This window comes from Salminus brasiliensis, chromosome 8 (genome assembly GCF_030463535.1).
Source record: "Salminus brasiliensis chromosome 8, fSalBra1.hap2, whole genome shotgun sequence".
In the NCBI taxonomy this organism is placed as follows: domain Eukaryota; kingdom Metazoa; phylum Chordata; class Actinopteri; order Characiformes; family Bryconidae; genus Salminus; species Salminus brasiliensis.
The window spans coordinates 12145232-12168773 of NC_132885.1; the positions used below are offsets into that span (position 1 = coordinate 12145232).

Consider the following 23542-nt stretch of genomic DNA (forward strand, 5'->3'; position numbering starts at 1 on the left):
GGCTTTTGTGTAAAACTAAAGAAGAAAACTTTGGACAACAAGTATGTCTTGGCTGAATGATCGAATTTGGGGTCAAACGTCAATGTATATATACAGTATATATTCTTAAAATTATCTACTATCTGGCTACTTAAAAAGGCAGAAACTGAATATCAAGATTAGTTACAAAGTTAAACAGGTAAAGGCTTTAGCATTATTCATTTTCATTAGCGTAAATACAAAAGTAAAGTACTGAATAAATACCAACCACAAATACCTAAAATTGTACTTTTACTTTGTGTTTATATCACAGTTAATGTACCCCACATTATTGTTTTTAACTAATGGGTGCACCAGTAGTGACCAGCTTGTAGTAGGCCGCTTTCTTTGCCATCAGCTCTTCATGTGTTCCTTTCTCTATGACAACACCCTGCGACATCACTGCGATGATATCTGCAGTTTGAATGGTGGAAAGTCTGTGGGCGATGACAATGCAGGTGCGACCTCGCCGAGCTTCATCCAGTGCTGCCTGGACTGTCTGAACATTTGGGAAAGTGAAAAGGAGATTTAACAACAAAAAAATAGACATGTGATGAACACAGGACATTTGATACCTGGTGTGATTTGTGGCTGTACTCTACAAATACAATTTCATAGCAAAACCATAGATGCACTATATTAATAGAGACAGATATCACATTTTCTGAGCTTATATCAGGCTACATTAAACAAAATGCTAACAGATACCTTTTCGCTTTCTGTGTCAAGGGCAGAGGTAGCCTCATCCAGCAGAAGGATTTTGGGGTTTCTGATAATGGCGCGAGCGATGGCTATGCGCTGCTTCTGCCCTCTAGAAAGCTGAGAACCCTGAGCTCCAACTGAGGTTTCATATTTCTATAAACCAGACAGAAAGAGGACAAGAGGCTGTGAGTTTGTTCAGTAATGTTATGGACAGATTGTAATATTTACTTTGCAAGTAGGACAGTATAACCCGAGTGTATGTTTCTAAGTATCCAAGACTATCTCGCTATATAGCCAGCAGAGTGTGGCACAACATATTTTGCAGTACTAAGTAAATACCATGAACAGAAGTAGCATGAATTTGGGACTAAGCTGTGTTATTATATTATGTAATGATAATAAACAATTATTACTTATTACTTAAATAATTATTAATCATTTTATTAATTGAATTATTAAAACTACTCACAACAAAACATACTCACAATCCTTTTATTTTACTTACATCAGGTAGAGACATCACAAAATCATGCAGATATGCCTTCTTAGAGGCCTCTATAACCTCTTCCATGCTGACAAGGCGAGAGTTATCTCCATATTGAATGTTTTCTGCTATAGTGCAGTCAAAAAGCACAGGCTCTTGAGACACAATTCCAATCTGAGACCTCAGGAATGGTACATTAACACCATGGGATGGGTGTCCATCTATCAACTAGAGACAAGGCAAAATATATAATTAGATCCAAACATTTTCATTTTTAATCTCTAATAATTTTCTAAAATGCTGAAAATGTTCTGATGACATTTACCACATAATTTTACTAATATATGTACAATTTAGTCTTTCTGAGCTAGAGCTATAAAAAAATGGTTTCTCACCACTTGGCCTTGGTCTGGGTCATAGAATCTCTCCAGGAGCTGAACACTTGTGCTCTTGCCACATCCACTACTGCCCACAAAGGCAAGTGTCTGGCCAGGATTCACTTCTACCTCTAGTCCCCTTAGCACCTGGATGTTTGGCCGGCTTGGGTATGTAAACATGCAGTTCTTAAACTCAACCCTACCTTTAAAATGATCCTGTGAGATAAAGCAAGAAAGAATCATCAAATATTTCCAAAGCCAGGTCATTTTTCTGGATAAAAAATAAAATTAATAGTTCATATGACTAAAAAGCAGAAGGACTTTAATTTGAGTTATTATAAGAATAATGATTGTTATTACTCTATTATTGTTTATCATTATTATTATCATTATTATTATAACAAGAAGCATAGCATTCATACCCATTTTTTCCCCTGTGTTTGACCAATGTTAATTTTAGGGACTCTGTCCAGAAGTTTAAAGAACTGGGCAGCAGCTATTTTGGCTTTGGCGTAGTCCGGCGTAAAAGATGAAGCTTTTCCGAGAGCTGTTCCACTGGTTACAATAGCAGCGATTACTCTAGAGGTTCCAACCAAATTGCATTAATTAAAAGAACTGACAATACATATTATACACCTTATAATAGTTCATTCAACAAACATATACATACACAAAATATATTTGCAATAAATATTTATATGAGGTTCATTGCAATTCTGCAAAGGGACACCTTAAATATCAGTCATGAGCCATTAGCTGATTTACATGATCAGAAATAGCAACAATCTGTGCAAGCTTTAGTATATATCATGAACATTTTTCAGATCTTACCTAAAAACAACCACATAGTGAAGTCCCTCATAGTTAACCAGATAGCCACCATATCTAAAAGAGGCTGCATATGCCATCAAGATAACACACTGCGCGAAGGCAAAGCAGACAGCATAGACGTTGGCCTTCTTCTTTGCTGCTTTGTAGGGGGCCTCCAGCTGCTGCTCATAGAGAGCCACAAACTGCTTCTCTTTAGCCAAACCTGCAACGGTTCTGATGTTGGCCATAGCTTCACTGGACACCTGTTGCAACAGATCTAGAATCACAAATCCATCTAAAACTAATAAATCAGGGATCGGTTGTATATATGCAGCATTTAAGCTTCTTTAATATTGGCATAACACATAACGCATATCACCTGCCCTGCTGCTTCCATTGCTTTCTTGTCCTCATTAGCAAACCCAGTCAGCATTTTAGCCTGGAAGACTCCAGAGAGGCCGATCAGAGGGAGAAAGCAGGTCACCACCAGACTCAGCTTCCAGCTGAAGGAGTATGCAATGATGAACGAGGCTCCAATGTTGGTCAGTGAGTTAACAATCATGCCGATCTGAGAGCCAGTAGCCTAAACAAGAGTCAACACAAAGCAAATATTCAATTAATGAACCTGCAACCTAAAGTGTACTGAACCTAAGCCTTGATCCATGCAGCTAAACTTGTTACCTTGTAAAAGACTCATGTTATAGAATTGGATAAATTAAGCAGTATAACATGGTGTGCCTGCCTGAGTGGGAATCAAACCACAGTGTTGTGGCCAGGCCTACTCACCCCTTGCACCATGGATGCATCAGTAGCCAGTCTAGTGGTAAGAGCTCCAGGACTGTTTGTAGGATCATCAAACCATCCGATCTCCTGCTGAAGCATGGCCTGGAAGCCAACTTTCCTCAGCCTGCGAGTCAACAGCTCTCCAGATTTAGCAAAAGCATAACCCTGTAATACATAAACATCCCAAAAGAATATTTAATCTGCCACATAATGAGACTGTCATTATCCAAATATCATACAAGGAGATATAGTATCTTGTCATATTCATTTTCAAACATTTTACAATTCCACTTGACATACAATAGATAGATAAACATGGCAAATAGTATGCTCTGTGCTCTGATAACTGTGCTGAAAAAAAACATGTGATGCTATTTTATAGAAATATACAGAATCATACCTGTAAGAACTGTGAGAAGAAGCTCATACATCCCACAATGACAAACAGAACGCAAACCCCATTAATCTGCTCTCTCTGTTCATCCAGGTCTCTGATAGCAAATGTCTACACAACAGAGAAACAGGATTATCTTTGTGTCATGTGGTAAATTCTATGTCTGGATTGCAGACTTAAAAATGCCTCTCACCCCTAAAATCTGACTGAATAAGAGGGCATAGATAGGGTTGACAGATCCATTTACAGCTGCTCCTAAAGAGCCCAGGAACATGTATGGCCATTCAGGTTGGTTGTACTTCAGAATTCGAGCCACAGATGCTGATTTAGCCAACTTCACTGAATCATCAAATTCCTAAAATAAAATACAATTAAATGCAATTAAATGCAAGTGCATGAGCTGAGAACAAAACAGTTAACCTACATTATCATCTATCTACCATAGAAATGAGAATCCATTGATTTGACCCATACAGTGTAAAATGCACAGTGTAACACTTTTAAAATCAGCTCCACTAAAGTTGAATCCAGAAAAAAAATACCTGATTTTCCTCAGCTGTGTCCAGTTTTAAACTGTCCAAATCAAATCTCAGTTCTCCAGAAATGGCATCAATGAAGGTGTTTGACATTTGAGACTGTGACCTCATTCGCAAGGATTTCCTGTTAACATTTAGCTCATGTTTGTAACTGAACATAATCCACTACTCCAAACATCCCTATTTCTACTTAACTTAATGATTCTGGAGATTATTTTAAGTAGAATACATTTTATGTACTTTACCTTAAACTAGACTTATAGCTCCCCCTGCTGAAACTTCTTTTTTTGAATCCATCATCTTCAGGGATGCTTGTTTCAGATGCTGGGGCTTCAGCAAGACAAACCAAATTACTTTAGTTTTTTAGGGTGTGTAACAATTTTGCAGAATTCATCATTTATTTGATATGATAACATGTTAAGTCAGTACAGCAAAAATAAGGAGCTTCTAAACACATGCCTTTATTTTCAGCTTTTAGAGCATCAACATTATTACAATTATGAAAATAAATGTTGTGCTTTACAGTGTCCTGCTCTAACACAATAGCCCCAAGCCAATTTGCTGGCTTGACCTTAATACAACAGCAATAAGGGAATATGTTAGCCACAAGATCAAATTCTGTCTATGATACAACACAATACACAGAATACTGTGAACACTGTGATATGAGTCGATACCTTGATATGGGGATATACTGAAGTGTTATATGCATAATACTTTACCTTAAAACGATCCATGTCCGTTCTCTGATTGCATTGTCACACTATATTATTATTATTATTATTATTATTATAACTTCAACCCTCCAGGATAGCAGGGCTCACCTAACTAACCTAACTCACCTACTAAATCTGACAATTTTCAGATGAGTTTGAGCAGAAAATTACTGAACTGTGCTGGGCACGGGCCCTCCAGTGTGTTCCTGTCCTAAATGCTGTTTACAATAAAAACTGTTACATGAAATGAATGTATGAAACATCAAATGTGGAACATACTTACAGTTATTTGTTTTGTGATTGGATGATTCACTTCCTTGGTTCTGGAGGGTAACAAGAGTGAAGTAGACACCCTTTCTGTCCAGTAGCTCACTGTGTGAACCCCTTTCCACAACACGTCCATGCTCAAAGCCCACAATCACATCGGCGTTGCGGATCGTAGACAGACGATGAGCAATACTGATGGTGGTTCTGCCTATGCGAGCCTGACAGAAAAAAAACAACACCATTAAAAACTAAATATTACCACAGATTATTTACTACAGAAAATATATGGTTGGAAAGTGTAGATGCGTTTCTAGCACTAACTGATCAAAGTTAGTAAGAGAAGGTAAAAACAGCAGTGCAGAATATTGTATTTGCTGCAGATTTTAAGGTGCTGCTGGTTGGTCTCACCTTGTCAAGAGCCTCCTGCACCACAGCTTCACTCTCATTGTCCAGGGCTGATGTGGCCATGTCTAGTAGTAGTATTTTGGGGTTTCTGACCAGAGCTCGAGCGATTGCAATCCTCTGCTTCTGCCCACCACTCATCTGGCCTCCGCCCTCTCCAACTAGTGTATCGAATTTCTGCGCCAGACAATTAGCATGTTATGTGGGAGGTTTAAATTGACAGCCTTACAGCCTATTTTCCATCTGTGGGACGGTGTGCCATGCTCATTCATTTAAAAAGGAAAGTCAAAACCATGCATTATAAGGCAAATGCTTACAGAACAGTACAGACCTTTTAAAAGGCACTGAGAAATCTTGCCTTGTGAAACACTGCACTTGTATCAAGGTGCAGACCACACTACACCACCCCCCTGTAGATAAGACAACCCACTGCCAATTTAGATACCACTGTGTATGATAAGGTTCTGGTTATTTACCTGTGGCAGGTCCATGATAAAGTTGTAAGCATTGGCCTCTTTGGAAGCTTTTATGATCTCCTCCATGGTGACTCCTGGTCGGCCATAGCGAATGTTCTCTGAGATGGTGGTGGCAAAAAGAACAGGTTCCTGCTCTACAATACCTATCAATGAACGCAGCCATTGGATATTCAGGCTTCTAATGTCGTGGCCATCCAGGGTGACCTAACATAAGGGAAATCGTAGTTCATCATCACATAACTTGTCTTCATGCTTTACTACGGTCAATTACAGCATTTTTAAGGTAAGGTTGCACTGTTTGACTGGTTTGGATTACCATTCCTTGATTGGGGTCATAAAATCTTTGAATGAGTTGGACTGCAGTGCTTTTGCCAGATCCGCTGGGTCCCACAAATGCTGTCGTCTCCCCCGCTTTAACCAGCAAGTTTAAATCATCTAAAATCTACAAGAAATGATATACAGGCTGAATATTTGCAAGTTATAAGAGAAATGCGGAATGGGAAAAAACAACAACACAGGAGTGTCTAACCTTAACTTCAGGTCTGGAGGGGTAGTTGAACTCAACACTATGGAATTCAATGTCACCTTTGACTTTCTCTAGCTTGTGCCCTTCCTCTGAGAAGCAATCAATTTTTGGTCTCTGTATGAACACAAAGGTTGGCAGTGATGAGTCTGTCTGTGTTGACAAAGACATAAAGGTTCATTGAGTGAGCTGTTACTGTGTCACTGTGAACCATACTCTGTCAATTGTGTCGAAGATGCTCTTGGCTGCAGCGCGACCAGAAGCGAAGGCCTCTAGACATGGGGAAGCCTGACCTAGGTTCATGGCTCCAATGAGCACGCCGAAGAACACCTGAAGATAAAATAACAAAACAAAACAAAAATGCTTACAGGCAGTTTATACTGACAGGTGAATCTGACACTTTGTGGGACATATTATGCAGCAAGTGAACAGTCAGTTCTTGAAGTTGATAACTAGGCTACAAGGTCAAAACACTACAAAACATGCAGGTCTTGTGGGATTTGTCTGGCATCTGCTGCATCCAGATACCACAGAACACCTTCTTGTGGAGGTCTTGTGGAGTCCATGTCTTGAATGGTCATATCTGTTGTGGTGGCACAAGTGAGTCCTACTCAATATTAGGAAGGGGTACTAATGTTTTGGCTATAGAAAATAACCAGACTTGATCGAGCTGACAAAAAGGCTACAGTAACTCAGATAACCACTCTGTACAATTTTGGTGAGCAGAATAGCATCTTAGAAGGTGCAACACATGGATACGCTACAACAGGATAAGACCATGTTGGGTCCTGTCAGCCAAGAACAGAAAGCTGAGGCTGCAGTGAGCACAAGCTCAACATATCTGGACAGTTGAAGACTAAAAAAAGACATAGACTGGTCTGATAAATACATTTTTTCAAGCAAGAATTCATGGACAGGACAAGCCCTCAAAAGTCAGCGGTCCTGACTATGACGATTTGAGGCTGTTTTAAGAGCAGAAGAAGGCCCACGTATGTTCCTAAAGTGCTCTGTGAGTGTGTATACATCTGTAACACTAGTGATTTGAATGTAAAAGTAGTATTATGAGACATGATGGAGGTATGAGCTAAACTCTTTGAGAATGGTCCATACCTGGATGAGGGTTCCAGGTGTGAGCTCATTAGTGTCAATTACAAGCTTGGAGCCATACCAGAAAGCTAGGGCATAACAGAGGAATATGATGCACCATAGGTAACCCTGAAATATGCCGATGACTGTCCCTTTCTTCACTCCCCAGGTCTGAGCTTCTTCAAGATTCTTGTCATATCTGGAGATTTAAAAGAATTGCCTCTTTATACTACTGTACTGTACCACAGTTTAGCAGTAATTCTTCAGGGTCATTTAAAGAGCAAATACAGAAGAAGACATTATTCAGTACCTCTCTGTCTCCTTGTTCTCTCCTCCAAATGCTGCTACTGTTCTGATAGATGAGAGAACTTCATCAGCTATGGCTCCAGCTTTAGCATAAGCCTGCAGCTCACGACCTGTCAGCCTTGCTACTGCCTGCAAACACACCACATCCATTAAACCAGCTTGAGCCAATCAAATCTAGTGATAGTAAACTGTATCTGTGGGAAAACATGTAGTCTTATGCAAATGTATTGAGTAAATTAGTTCACATTCTCAGAGTCACACTTATGCACATTCCACACCAAACATGCTATTTATTTGCTCAATGTTTAGCAAAAAAGAAGACATTAAATGTGCTATCAACAAACCTAAAGGCACATTAACTATGTCCTTTTTTATACATTAAAACAAATATTTTTGTCTCCTGCAGAGGATTTGTTCATTTATTTACACTTTAACAAAATGTGTCATTAGAAATGTAACAAAATGTGATAACAAGATTGTACATTCAGTTAATTCTTTAAGAAAGTTGTATTCTAATGAATAAATTAGTACTGACCATGGCCATTAGTCCTGCGGCCAATCCAATCAGAGGGCTCACTGCAATTATTACCAGTGTCAGTTTCCATCCTCCAACAAAGCCCACCAGGAAACCAAAGATAAACGTTGAGATCCTCTCAATGAAGATCACTACCTGGTCAGCTATCGCATTGTTGATCTTGTTAATATCACTGTTTACACAAAGAAGAAAATACACAATTACATATATTAAATGTAAAATGTAATTTCTATATTGAAATGTTACTATTATATACAATAATAAATATTAACTATTCAATAATAACTAATATATATGATATAGTTTCTTATATTCTTCTAATATTCTTTTGTCAAAGCTGGGCAGTTTTCTTGATAATTTTAGAATGCTTATATGGCATGTCATTTCTTAGCATTTTTATTTTTATTTACAGTTTATTTACAGTGCACTACTAGTTATTTGAGTTCTCAAAGAGAACAAAGTTCTTTGAGCATTGCTATAGAATTACCACTTCAAAATAGAGAACTGCAAGTGTAAAGAACCATTTATAGGTTTAAGAACCTTCACATAATGTAAATGTAAACCTTTAAATATAATAATGAAGTTATATATAATAAAGTTTTTTAGACTTTAAACACAACTCATTTGTAATATATATATATATATATATATATATATATATATATATATATATATATATATATATATATATATAATTATCTATTGAAGGGTTATTTGAGGAATCCAGGCTTGTGCAAACTTATATAATAAAATAAAAGTTACTTTTAAACTTAAAAAAATGCATTGTGCAAAGAAAAACCTTTGGCACCTTTACTTTTAAGAGTGCTAAATTATTTTATGCACAAAATTAAGAAATGTTGATGTTATGTTTCAATTAAACAAAACAAAAAAATCAGGAGGCACAAATTACTCTGATATTTTTGTGTTCAGCTCGCCAACAGAAGTGCAGTCAAACCAGCCAATTTCCATACACATAATCTTCCTGAAGTATGTTTTCCGTATTTTTTGTGTCTGCCTTGCAGCTGCAGTAACCCACAAGGCAATCTGAAATAAGAAGGTATATATTTCATTTTTTAATAATTTGTATGTATATTTATATATATTTATAGTTGGTTTATAATAACAACACATAGTGCATCAGTTGTGTACCTTAAACAATTAATACGTATAGTAGAAGGTTTTTGTCATACCTGAAAGTAGCTAAGAATTAGCACTCCCAGTCCAACACCGACATAATAATAAGCAAACATAGTCATTTGAGCCTCAATATCCACACTGTGTAAGAGAACATAATCAAAATCTGATTGATCTGATCAATTACATTTGCCAACATGCATTTGTTTAAGTTTAAACAAAAACCTAAATTGCATTCACTTCTACAGGACTCACCCACAGTCCACAGTGTGATTATTTTCCAGCTGTACTAGAGAACCGTTAGTCCAGGTCACAGTGTTATTAATGCAGGTTTTGTTGGGATCAGCCAGCTCCTGAACCTCCAGCTCATAGGCCACAAAGGTGTTGGTCATCATGCCATAGACCAGCAGCATGAGAGGCGAGGCAGCCCCGTGGACAAGTGCACACAAAGCCCCCACAGCCATCATCAAAATGTCTTTCCATGTAGCAAACCGGAAAAGTTGAAAGAATCCAACTCCCAGGACTTTCTCTTCATTTTTGTTACTCTTACTCCTTAAAATGTGAAGTGAAATGAATCTTGGTATTGTTATTCATCTCTTTATTGTATCACAATGCACTGACCACAGGCATTTTTTTGTAGTAAAGACCCAGTACTTACCTCTTTTCAGTGTCTGCGGAATAGAAATATGGTTTACAAAAAATGTTAGATACACTCATACATGAAGGATTTTTTTCATTTGTTTTACAATCCAGCATAAAAAAACACACTCACTTTCTTCACCTTCAATTGTTTTCATACTTTGGTGATCTGTACTTAGATGAGCTTCCTTCATGATCAGTAAATTCGTCTGGTCAGCAATCTTCCTAAAAGGAACACCACATCAAATCCGATTTTGCATCCACACTCTGGAATATAAAGATTCTATAAATGGTCCTTTGTGCAATGCCATACAGTAGAGCCAGAAAGCTTTAGATTCCAGAAAGATCCATGCATGAAAATTGATGTGTGAATGTGCATGATATTAAAAAACGGTCTAAAAACCTAAAGCGATTAAAAGGTTCTTTATTTAAAAAGTTGACATCTCTTACAAAAATGTTTCTTTATGGAACAATGGCTCTTCTATGGCATTGCCGAAAGTGTATTTTGTGCAGGCTAAAGAACTTCATTGTTTACATTATGAATTTTAAACAAGGACAATGACTTACACACATATACAACATGTGGTTGTTACCATTTTCAGTACCAGAAATAAAATATTCCCCTCATTTTTCTGAATGAGATTAAATAAATGGGCATTATTTTTTTTTCTTGTGTTTTTTTTTTCTTTCCAATCCGAAAATTCTTATAATGGGGGATCAAGGGAACAAAAAGCACTTGACAGCAGTAGTTATGCCAGTCATACTGATTATGTAATCAAATTTGCCATTGGATAAAGGTGCACGTATTCGTCACTGTACAGTGTGGACTGTACAGCGAAATGTGTCCTCCACATTTAACCCATCTGTTAGGGGCAGTGAGTACACACACACCCAGAGCGGTGGGCAGCCAACTCCAGCGCCCGGGGAGCAGCCTTGCTCAAGGGCCCAACAGTGGCAGCTTGCCGAGCACGGGAATCGAACCCACAACCCTGTTATCGATATCCCGGCGCTCTAACCGCTGAGCCACCACTGCCCCATTGATCAGCATGAATGGTCAAATTCACTTTGGCTGAAAATCCAAAGCCATGAGAGTTATTTTTAACATTATATATAGACTTTAGTTTTAACATGGCTTATGGGAAGCAATTAATTTTTACAAATCTTTAGCAATTAACAAGTGGCATGCTAGTTAGTGTACATTACACTGGTATGAGCCACAATCAATGTTGTTGGAGTGTTTTTAACATCACATTCACTTACTGGCCACATTACTATGCACACTATGTTGGCATTAAAGTCACTAAGGACTTTCTATGGCTCTTTTTGGATGTCTACTCTGCTAACACTCCAGACAATTCTCTTAGTACCATATCGTACCAATTCTCTTAGTACCAAAACATTAGGAAAACAATGCTTTTCATATTTTTATTGAATACCTTGAGATACTTCTGGACTGAATTATGAAAAGTAGAAGTGGTAAAATACTCACCAGGTTTTGTAATGTGTATTCCCAGGAGGTTCCAGCTAGGTCTGTACAGAGTATGGTCACTGTCAGAGAGTGTTAAATTTATGCTATCGGTGTCCAGAACACGCCTCCATGCCCGTCTGCCCCACTATTAGACTGATAAGACATTACTTCTATTGAGCAAGGCCAAGGTCTTTAGAGGTTCAGAGGTAGACTTGGCTCACTTGTAAGTTAAACGCAGTGCTGTTCAAAAGATGTTATTACATTTACTACCCACACTCAATGGCAATTACATTGGGTACACCTGCCATACGGTAAAAGCATGTAGTGCATATGCCTCTATCACACCATATTGGTGTGACTACTACATTGAGAACTGTCTACTAACCACATAAAACTGGGTCAGTTGTGGTCTTACAGACTTTTTTTATTGAATGAGAATTCATTCACAACATGTCATAAATATGAATGGCACTGAAGGATGTTCATTGTATGTCCCTGGAAATTTAGCAAAAATACACACAATACAAACAAAACAATATTTAAACATGCTATAAAAAAATTCTGAGTGAATAATCTTGGATATATAGATTATCAATTTGGTGTACATACATTACTCATAGATGTCAATGGCTGCAGCCAAAGTGTGAGAACTATAGAACCCTATAAAAGCCTCTATTGTCGCAATGTCAATCAAACTGTATTTAAAATGATTTGTTGGACATTGGCTTAATGTTCCTGTGAAAAAAATATACATTATCCTTTCAAAGGCTGGCATTATCGATTTTCTAGGTACATCTTAAAGATTACCAGTGGAAAAGAGTCAAGTTGGTTTGGTTCAAATTTGATCTTTTCTATTTTGGCTTACCTTTGAGAGACAAGATACTGGGATAAAACTAACATTTTCTAAATCAGTGTGTATTTATCAGCTCTCTAATATAACTGAAATTAAATGGGTTGAATGCCCTGAAGGCCATTAGTACATCAGAAGGTACAGGATGGCACAATATTGAAATAGAACAGGCTGTGGTGTGATGTGTGTGATGGGAAGCCATACACCTTTCATTGTTTGTGGGAAATCTGTAGGGGGAAAGCCAAGCCCAGAAATGCCAATTCTCACATAATGCTTCTTTAAGCACTACAAATTCAAACAGATTATGGATGTAAGCTTTACTATTTGTTATTATCTAATAACCTGTAAAAGACAAAGGTCAGAATTCACTAGTGCATTATGCGACTACACCACAACTTAATAACAATGTTTGTAAGTCAAAATCAATGAATACGTCTGAATGAAAACAGCTATACACTGCTGAACACAGGTTTATATTCATTTTCATTTTACATTAATCTCTTCAGCATTTGCTAACAATTTGAAAAATATACTGAACTGAAGTGTAATTATTCTTTGGCTAATGTGATAATACTGGTAACAATATTAACTTACTGATTAAAAGAAAATAACCAACTATCTGGTATTCTTAATAATTATTGCACATAGTGTGCTTTACTTACATGACATATATTAGCCATACACCATGCCTCATGCCTCATAGAGGTGTTTTAGAGGTGGTTGGTGTGGCGCAACAGATAACACCACTACCTGCCACTGAGCTCCCACACCACGTGGGAGACTGGGGTTCGATTCCCGATCTGGGTGACTATGCTGCGCTACGCCAATTGTTAGGGCAAGACTCCTAACACTCCATTGGCCCACCTCTGTAATATGAGTAACCATGTAAGTCGCTCTGGATAAGAGCGTCAGCTAAATGCCATAAATGTAAATGTGTTTATTACACTACCTTAGAGAGTATTCCACAGCGCAGTGTGTCAATTGTACACTGTCATAATGATAATGTGAGAAAGGGCTAGATGGGCCATATCTAATGATCTTATGAGAATTGCATTAGTAAAAGCACTATGGTTGATATGTGTGCCACTTGTGGAGTATTTTGCCTCTCTGGCCATTGACTCAATGCATAAACTCATCTGCTCTCAGAAAAAGGAGAAAAGGAAAAACTGACACAGAAAAATATGCTTGTCTCTTTACGCTGTACTGAGGAATTTTTCACCATGACCACCTTGCACTGGAATGTCAGAAATGCATCTGTGTAGTTGATTAAAGATTAAAATCGTACTCTGTCGTACTCTTTCCTAGGTCTTAAACAGACAATGGTGCAAAAATAGACAATGGTGAAAAATATCCCAGGTCAATGCTCGCTCGGTGAATAACATAACATAAATGAACTTAAACCTCCTTCGTTATCAGTTATTAATCAGCTCTTAATCTGATCCACCAAGTACAATTTGTAGCTGATTAAGATATCCAGCCATAAACTTGCATTAGAGGTTTGACGTGTTGCTGTGAGCTACCTTCTATCCTTCTTATTCAAGCATACATGTCTATTATCATTTTTACGTATATACTGATAGAAGAAAATTATAATGTTGAGAAAAATACATTTTATTAAGTGTCATATACCATATCAAACCACACTAGTCTCCAACGTCTTTATCCCTTTAGACCAATCTCTGACAACATATAATAGATAGATGCTGACTGGTGGCCAAAAAGAACAAAAAACCTTTTGTTTTACCTCTGAGAGACAAGATACAAAAATGAAGCCAACAATTCTCAAACCAGTGTGTATTTATCAGCTCTCTAATGCGGCTGGAAATAAATGGGTTGAATGCCCTTGAGGCCATTAGTCCATTAGAAGGGACAGGAAGGTATAACATCAGTACAGGGTGTGGTGTGATGTGTGCGATGGGAAGTCATTCACCTTTATAAGTTTGCGCAAAATACAACACAATACATATGGAATATTCAACAAAAAGAAAATTCTGCTTTTGTAAGGGTTTTAATGTTAGCACTAAAACAGTTAAATCTAATAAAGACAACACCAAAGTCATAATTTACTAATGGCCAAACGTGATCGGGTTATTATTGTACTTTAATTTTAGTTTAGTGTAGTTGATTTACGGAGTAAGGAGTGTAGAGAGGCTGTATCTCGGTGGTTGATATTTCTTTTGACTCATATCCCTCATATATAAGAGTGTCTGGATTCCACTTTGTGAACCATGGCGGTAGATGTAGACTATAGTTTTTTTTGTGACTTGAATACACAGTTTTGTCTTATTTTAATTTACTGATATATATATATATATATATATATATATATATATATATATATATATATATATATGTCATATATATGTGTGTTTGTGTATATATAAAGTAAATCAAAATATGATAAAACTGTATATTAAAGTCACAAAAAATCTATATATAATTATATATATATATAACATCTATATATATATTATTTTAAAAAACGAATTATAATTTATATATTTATTGTCTGTAATTATTATTTTTATAATAATTATAGTGTTGTCTATAGTTATTATATTTAAATACTTTTTCTTTTTTATTTATATTTGTTTTTTTAATTATTCTTATCTTATTTTTTAGTCTATATTAGTAAGTGTCTAATCTAGAATGAATTCACTCTTATTTTCTAAGCTTTTCTAGCTGCAGGATTTAAGGAGGACAGTGGGATAGGAAGCCAACCTCAGTCCCGTATTCAACAGCGGACTCTAGCGGTAGCGCTTTACAAAGACGGCAGCCGTTTAACACCGGAAAACCAGCTCCTCCTTTCCTGAAGTAATCAGGAGTGGAAAGCAAGCCTACATGCACTCATTCAGCGATCGACAAAAAGGTAGGCAGGCACATGGCTTTATCCCATCAGCTCTTCTGCCTACATCAACATAGTCTGAGTTGAAGGAGCCTCTCTTCAGTAAAACGCAGTTTACGTGTTTTAGGCTTCCGGCGTAAAAAGTAGCCAGTGTGTTTAATTAACACCTGTGATCAGTTGTGATCGGAGCTGTAGGAGATCACTGGCCTCGTGTCTGAAGTTGTAACCTACTCTGTGAGCGATTTGCTGAAGCCTGTTTCTGTCTGTTTTCTGTACGCACCAGGTACAGACCATAACACGGACAGGTAGGTATTCCATAGGTGAAACCAAGCAGCACCCTCTCCAGGTAAAGGGTGAAAGGTGCAATAGCTGTAACAGTTCAGCTACAGGAGTGGGCAGCATGTAACCATGCATGCTATCTTCTCATACATCTGCTTCAGCTCCAGGCATGACAGTTGAAGGAGAACTGAGGGAAACAGTGAAACCCAGTGAGATCTTCTAGGTGCAACTATTCACTTCACATTAGTTTTCATTACAGCCCACATTCACAGCTGCATACATTCTCTGATATGTGGCAGTATCTTGTTTCAGTTACAGAAAAAATCTTGTATCTCCATTTTTGTCGTTCTTGACATTTTACGATAAATGGGCCTATAGCAATTCTTAAAATTTACTTGGATTGATTTTGTTTTGTTCTCCTCCTGTAAAATGAATTTCCCCACTGCGGGACTAATAAAGGACTATCTTATCTTATCTTAAATTACTAATTTGGAGATACAAGGTGTTGTTCTGATGGCAACAGCATGCGGTAACACAACAGTGATTAATGTACAAACTCATAGTCGTATAAAAGCTTTATGTTACAGTAGCTACAAAGTGTGCAAGTTATTCTTGCAGTATAAAAGGGTGCAAAGGTTGCCCCTACAGTAGGCCTACGTTGTGGTACACTGAATTTCCTAATGTTTGTGGACAGCCCTTCTAATGAATGCATTGAGCTACTTTAAGTTGTGCCAATTGCTGACAGATGTGCAAAAGCACACACATACAGCACGCCTGCACCTGTAGAGAAGTAATGTCAATAGAATAGGACTCTCTGGAGCAGAACCTTTTGGCACCATGCCAAATTCCAGGCATGGGCTAGAGGGGTATAAAGCCCCCAGTATTGATCCGTGAAGCAGAGGAACCCATCAGATTCCAAATCTAGTAGAAAGACTTCCCTGGACAATAGAGACAGTTACTCCAACAAAAGCTGGATAAACTGGGTTTTTTTTATACTCTTGATTGTGGAAGAAACAATGAATGAGCAGGTGTCCCAATACTTTTGTCAGTATAGTGTATCAGTACAGATGGTACAGCTCAGAAGTCATCTAAGAAGTAGAGATCTATTATGTTACCACTTTTTCTTCTCCCATACTGGTATTTAAATATGGCTACTATGTTGGAAAATAGATAAAGTGCAGAGCACTGTGTAAATAGTGGTGTGTAAACAGGGGAAGAGTCACTTGAGCAGCTTGCTGATTTGGCAGTAGTTGGGTTTTATTTATTTATTCATATGTTTTGTCGAATTTCTCCCAATTTAATAATGAAGTTATGTAATAACTGAAAGTTTGGGGTAAGGACCATGCCCAAACTCCACCCCTCTTTTACTACGCGCTATAAAACTGTTCCTCCCCCTTTTCGTTCTCGTGATGAAAACTTGCACCCCACCACCAGCCCTGCTCCTCCTGATGATCCAATTATACTCAACCTCTACCTGGCAAGGGGGGGGGTCTGGCTTCGAGTTCCATCCGTTCGAAATCCCCCAGAACCCAAATTTCTCGAGTTCTCCCTCCTTGCCTCAGCTAGCGTGGTCCGCACTCGCAAACTGCCAATTTACTGACCTGTTTGCAATTCGCCCTAGCACTAGCAATGTTCCTGACACTAGGAGGGAAAGACTTAACAAATGTCTCCTCCAATACATGTGAAGCCAGTCAAAGCCCCCTCTTTTCAAACTGCTGCCGACACATCAGCTAACACACAACAGCCAACATTGCTTAAGAGTGATGAGGGAACAGAGCGCCGACTCCGGCTGCTAATAGCAAAGCGACATGGCTCAGGATTCGACCTTGTGACCCTTGGGCCATAGTGGCAGGGCATTAGACCGCTGAGCCATTTGGAGTCCAGTACTTGAGTTTTAGGAGGGGATTAGATTGTGTGTAAACTGTGTGAGGTGTAGAAAAAGACGTAATTTTACTTGAGTGTAATTTTTTTTGTGTAGTTTTTAAATGGAATACTTGCATTTTAATACATATAAAAGTATATTAATTTTTCTTAATAATCTAGACCTTACATTTACATTTCAAAGGCCAGGCCAGTTTTTTTTTGTTCTTGATTTGATGATGATTTGATTTCATTTTTAAAAAACCCAAATTCATTCAGTGTAAAATGAAACTGCCTGCATTTTTGCTAATTTGTCTTTATGTTAGGACCAGTACTGCTTCTTAGTCATCACATCCAATCATGTCTGTTCTTCATATTGATTTTGCTTTTTACTTTAGTAATATTTGGTACATTTACATCCATTTACATACAAGGCAGTTTTAGTCTGCGTGTGTGTGTGGGGGGGGGGTGTTAGCCTATTACACGCCAAACTACACATCTAATTACACACCAACGTTCTCTAGAAGACTACAGTTTAAAGGTGGACTTGTTAATTATTAACAAGTCTTTTACAGTCCTATTTACAACTGCCCTGTGGTGCTCTAGACACAAATAACTAACCACAGGCTATCTTGCATAAGTGTTTATTTATTTATTTATTTTATTGGTTTGTTTATTTACTTACTCACTGACACTATGTGGACAAAAGTATTTGGACATTTAGTGCATTAATTATTCTTTGGTTCTTGAATTTGACTTCAGTTTGATCAATGTACTAGTTTAGTGTCATGGTAGACATATTTCTGAAATGGGTTTGTCACATTACGCCCATTTCGCTGCTTGAAAGTTACAGTTCAATTCAGTTCAATTACATTTTATTTATATAGCACTTTTCACAACAAATGTTGTCACAAAGCAGCTTTACAGAAATCTGGGTCCGAGCCTCTTTTAAGCAAGCTAGTGGCAACAGTGGCAAGGAAAAGCTCCCTCGGGTTGAGAGGAAGAAACCTTGAGAGGAACCAAGACTCAAAAGTGAAACCCATCCTCCTCAGGTCGACACTGGATCATAATAAAAATCAAAACAGGAATAAAGATAACAATGAAACAATGCTGAATTAAGAAAAATGTAAATGTGGTGGTCAAGCCAAACAAGATGAAAATGTGAGTGAGAATGATAAAGGCCATGCAGGTAAACAGTCAGAAGTATAGTCATGCAGTGATTTGAGGATGAATCAGATTTTACAATACACAGTTCTAGATAAATATATTTCAAAACTTGTATCTTTTCCTCCTGCAGATCTTGTGGAAATGTTTTTATATATCTTGGCTCTGGTAGTCTTATTCTACGTCTACCGGTGGTTTAGAGAGCTGAAACGAGTGCCAGACAAATCCGAGAAATATGTCTACGTCACGGGTTGCGACAGTGGTTTTGGAAACCTCCTGGCCAGACACCTGGACAAGCTGGGCTTCTGTGTAATTGCTGGCTGCTATACAGAGAAAGGAGAGGATGAGCTAAAGAAGGCCTGCTCAACTAGACTCTGCACTGTTCAGTTAGATGTTACTAATAATGACAGCATTAAAAAAGCTACAGACATCATTAAGACACTGGTGGGAGAGAGAGGTAAGAGATGACTCTGTTCACTGTGTTTGGAGCTATGATGCATATCTAAAAGTAAAGCTCGCTCCCTTTTATACAGAGTGGATTTTTCCTTTCCTCTGGGCATGCAATGTTACTACAGCTTGTGATACAGTGATCTTGAGCTGTCATGAATGTGTAAAACTAGGCCATCTCACAAGTACCACACCACAAAGCTTGCAGTACAGTCTTGCTTCATCACATTCTTCATTCATTTTCCTTTAGTTTAATACTGTACTTTACCTCGTCTGTAAATGATAAGAAAGAAATACATGATGTGTTATGTGTGTTTGTGTGTCATGCATGTGATCTTCAGGTCTGTGGGCAGTGGTAAACAATGCAGGAGTGTCTGTTCCATCTGCCCCCAACGACTGGTTGGTTATCGATGACTTTACTCACATGATCAATGTTAATCTACATGGAGTTATTGCTGTGACACTGAGCGTGCTGCCCCTCATTAAAAAAGCAAAGGGCCGCGTGGTCAATGTTGCCAGCGTGTTTGGAAGGGTCAGTCCATTTGGAGGACCATACTGTATCTCAAAATATGGAGTGGAGGCATTCAATGACAGTCTGAGGTAAGCTTGAGAGTCTGAGGTAAGCCTTGTACCCCATCACACTGGTTTTAACAGATCCCTGGTCAGAACAGCATTAAGATCGTCGCAATTTGGGACACCTTATCATCTATGGCACTCTCACTTTGTACTAGGGGTGGGCAATATGGTGGCATATTTTATCGTATAGTGATACATTTTATTACAGTGATATGCTTTTCTGCACGTTTTACTACAGTGTATTTAGTTTGGTTTAACTGGATATTTCAAATAAACACTGTACTAAGTATGGGACAGTATTTGAATAGTAGTTTTTAAGAATCTGACTCTACTGATGTGTTTTGTCTGCGATCATGTGTGTCATGATAAATATTATGTATTGTAAAATTGTCCTTAAATATTGTGATATATGATTTTCACCACATCACAAAACCCTGAAAAGTGTGTGCCTGCAAAGTGGCCACCTAATGTGTGCCTGAAAAGTGGCTACCTAATTAACTGCCTACTTAGTGTGTATTTTTAAGGTGTTGGGATCTTAAGTACTGGAACGCCTGTTGAAAGTGCATGCTCTGGAATCTTATTAAAAGTTGAAGTCCTATGAACCACCATGGCCCTCACCAGAGAACACGTAATAGTGTGGTGTTTTGAAACGCTGATGTTTTATGGAATGTACTGTGTGGTATTCCTCCTGAGGCGAGGCAAGGCAAGGCCGGAAAGTTTATTTGTATTGCTCATCCCTTTCACAGAGATCATTCAAAGTGCTTTACATTATGAGAGCAAGATACAAACATGGTTAAAACAGTAGATTATAAAAAGAAAACAATAAATAAAGGAAACTACAGTAATACAGTGAAATAAAGTGCAGTTATAGGATAATATTTCAGTAGATCCAAAAGATCAGTGTTTTAAACTGAGCTGAAAGCCACTCATTTAAGAGCAGAAACGCAATGCTTAGTCTTAACCTAACTAGTCCTTAACTGTTTGAGAGTTCTGCTTGGTTCTGCAGCAAATCAGATGAATATGCCAGTCTTACAGTGTTGAGCAATGTATAGACCAGTGATAACGTGCAGATTTCAGAATGGAATTAGGGGTTCTCAGCTTTTGCTCCTATTGAAAACTCTACATTTTAATCAACTGGATTTTCTGTTTGGAGCATTTTACATGCACATTTAAACCTACTTATGTACAATTACTATTAGACCAAGACTTCAGCACCACAGTCTCCACAAACAAAACTAAATATAAAGAAAGACAGATAATAATAACAGCAATACACAAAATATCATATACAGAAAGCACATGAGGGTTTATACTTTTTTGTTTGTTTGTTTTTTTCAGTTTGATCAAATTCATTTCAGCTTTATTGTCATTATTCTACTTCAGGGCTGTGAAAACACAAGACGGTGTGCATAGACAATACGTACAAAGACTATAATATATAAAAAATATACAAATACAGATATGTGCATGTGCAAACGAGTGCATGAAGGCAGGGTGATTAAGGTCTAAACTAAGTTACTATACTAATAGTGAAATGTAATAAATATGTAGAGTAGTGATGTGCTTTGCATGTAAATGAAGAGTAAAACAGGGAGTTCAGGAGTGTATGCTGAGCTGGACCAGTTAGGAAAAGGGTCAGACTGTAGCGTTTGGCATAAAATGTATACTGTTGAGCAACTTATAGACGAGTGATAGCATGTAAGGATTTCAGAAAACTCTGGGGCTGTTTCACTGTCCTTTTTTGAAGACCATTTCAGTTATCCATCCCTCTAAGGCCAATACCTGCATTCTTTAGTTACACATTAGGAGGTGTAGTTCTGGTAAGTCTGATGTTGGAAAATACCTCTGATTATAAATTCTGTTGTGTGCTTACAGAATGAACATGGCACACTTTGGAGTTAAGGTGCTGTGTATTGAGCCTGGATTCTTCAAAACAAGCGTGACTGACATCAATGTTATTCAGAACAATATTCAGAAATTATGGGACAGATTGCCTCAAGACATCAAGGATGACTATGGAAGTGACTACATGGATAAGGGTAAGTCCATGTGCACTTTCAAAGTAGTGCATTCATGACCAGAGTTAGTTTCACATCACGACTTCAAACGACATGCTTCACCTCTTTTTAGTGAAAGTTATGATGAAGGAGAAATTTGTGAAGATGCTGGATGGAGATCTGATGAAGGTGGTGAACTGTATGGAGCATGCTGTCTCTGCTGTCCACCCCCGTACACGATACTCTCCAGGCTGGGACGCAAAATTCTTCTGGCTGCCTGTCTCCTACATGCCCACCTGCATTGCCGATGCCCTACTGTCAAAGAATGTTGTGAAACCCAAGGTTTCCGTTTTATAGAGTGCATTATTATTGTGCTAAGCTAACATCATGTTAATGAATTAAATAAGAATATAGGACTCCTCATAGGATATAGGACTCATCATAGGATCATACGATTCTACGCCATCTGTCATAGGATTTAGTGAATGTTTTTAGATACTTTTTTTTTTTTCAACCAGATAGTTTTTTGTTAATTAATTACAATCATGTTTGGTAAAGCACAGATTCATGGGAACACCAGTGTCTTGTGGAATCTAAAAATAAATAATTAATAAAATCCTACCTTTTTGTGTGGAATGGTTTTGTTTTTTGGAAAAAGCATATTTGTCTCTGTGACCACAATAATATCCATAATATCCCATCCTAAAACTGAATCAAAATAATATGACATGAATAAGGCTCATTGCATAACTCATGGACAAGTGCTTTAAAGCATCCATTGTTACTGTACTTTGGCATACACGCAGTGCTTTGTTATCCACTCAGGATATGACACACCACATTAGAGGATGTAAGAGCTGGCAGGTCTCCTCATATAAAATCAGTTTAGCCTCTTTCAATCACATGCGTGGTCACCTTGCCTCAACTGTAGTATGACCACTAAGGAAGCAGTGAAAGAGACCGAATAAATGCAATAGAAATAATTGGGTCCTTGGGGTTTATTACACAATCACTGGGGACATGTTTACTTGTGTCTGAGGAACCTTTGACACTTCAGTCAACTCTAGCCATGCAGCTCATATAACTTCTGCCCTCACCTACGTAGGAAGAGATTGGGATCTGACCAAGGAATGAAAACAGACAGCACGTTTAGTTCTTTCCACTTCTGCAGGACTGCATGAGAAGAGAGTTTTCACCTACCAGTAATCATGGTAAGTTCTCTTATTTGTAACATTGCAATTTAACTACTCAGTATGTTTTCATGTAATCATGTGTCAGTTGTTTAATGTGGTAAGTGAACAGATCAATCTGATATATTAGAACTAATCAGCATATGTTATAGCAGACGGTACTGCATGTCCTTTATGGAAAAGTCTAAGTGAAGAAATCCTATAAATCATTGTCTAGGCTATTTAAAGCAGAAAGGCTTTAAGTGGTTGCATGCCATCTCGCGGCTCACTGAATGTATGTTTTGCGCACCTGGTGCCAGGTAGTGTAATATGATACATGTGACATGTCACCCTCAGCATTGTTACTCTACTGATATGACACATTCATAGGACAGTAAAAGCAACTGCTATGTACAATGTCTGCTTCTCAGTAGCTGAATGAAACTTTCATTTCCTGCCCGCTCTCTCCTTTACTTTACATGATCCAGTAGCCATATGGATCTATACATACTAGTTGGCTCTGCAAAACAAGTTTAACAAGACCAAGGGCTACAGATCAGGTTAAATCAAGGAAGGCACACAGGAGAGGAAGCTTCATCATTTAACTATTTGGACTCATTCGATTCCGTTGAGCCATTGTTATGATGAAGGTAAATGAGCTTCATGTTGAATTCTAAGCACCACTGTGAGTATTTGTCA

At 37.9% G+C, this 23542-nt stretch overlaps 2 protein-coding genes across 2 annotated transcripts; one reads left to right on the plus strand and one right to left on the minus strand.

Annotated features, from left to right (window-relative positions):
* Positions 1–316: 316 nt before the first annotated feature.
* Positions 317–10382, minus strand: abcb11a (ATP-binding cassette, sub-family B (MDR/TAP), member 11a). Its single transcript, XM_072685056.1, has 25 exons — positions 10318–10382; positions 9805–10101; positions 9606–9690; positions 9326–9459; positions 8416–8587; positions 7885–8009; positions 7599–7773; positions 6705–6818; positions 6495–6605; positions 6282–6407; positions 5966–6169; positions 5496–5666; positions 5104–5305; positions 4350–4428; positions 4111–4228; positions 3762–3923; positions 3575–3679; positions 3178–3339; positions 2771–2974; positions 2413–2654; positions 2004–2160; positions 1600–1797; positions 1226–1432; positions 727–873; positions 317–517 (listed from the first exon to the last, which is right to left on the minus strand). The coding sequence occupies exons 1-25, from the start codon at positions 10380–10382 to the stop codon at positions 317–319; spliced, it is 3963 nt and encodes a 1320-aa protein (XP_072541157.1).
* Positions 10383–15290: 4908 nt separating this feature from the next.
* Positions 15291–22295, plus strand: dhrs9 (dehydrogenase/reductase (SDR family) member 9). Its single transcript, XM_072685057.1, has 5 exons — positions 15291–15375; positions 18788–19111; positions 19443–19701; positions 21553–21716; positions 21808–22295. Exons 1-5 carry the CDS (start codon positions 15348–15350, stop codon positions 22029–22031), a joined length of 999 nt encoding a protein of 332 aa, XP_072541158.1. The 5' UTR covers positions 15291–15347; the 3' UTR covers positions 22032–22295.
* The last annotated feature ends 1247 nt before the right edge of the window (positions 22296–23542 follow it).

Excerpts from the sequence above, each read along its gene's own strand:
- dhrs9 (XM_072685057.1), top strand. The coding sequence starts at position 15,348 with ATGCACTCATTCAGCGATCGACAAAAAG. Across the intron at positions 15,376-18,787 it reads ATTCAGCGATCGACAAAAAG|ATCTTGTGGAAATGTTTTTA; the intron begins GTAGGCAGGCAC and ends TTCCTCCTGCAG. Across the intron at positions 19,112-19,442 it reads GACACTGGTGGGAGAGAGAG|GTCTGTGGGCAGTGGTAAAC; the intron begins GTAAGAGATGAC and ends TGTGATCTTCAG.
- abcb11a (XM_072685056.1), bottom strand. The coding sequence starts at position 10,382 with ATGAAGGAAGCTCATCTAAGTACAGATCACCAAAGTATGAAAACAATT. Across the intron at positions 7,774-7,884 it reads GAGAACAAGGAGACAGAGAG|ATATGACAAGAATCTTGAAG; the intron begins GTACTGAATAAT and ends TTAAATCTCCAG. Across the intron at positions 1,433-1,599 it reads ACCCAGACCAAGGCCAAGTG|TTGATAGATGGACACCCATC; the intron begins GTGAGAAACCAT and ends CCTTGTCTCTAG.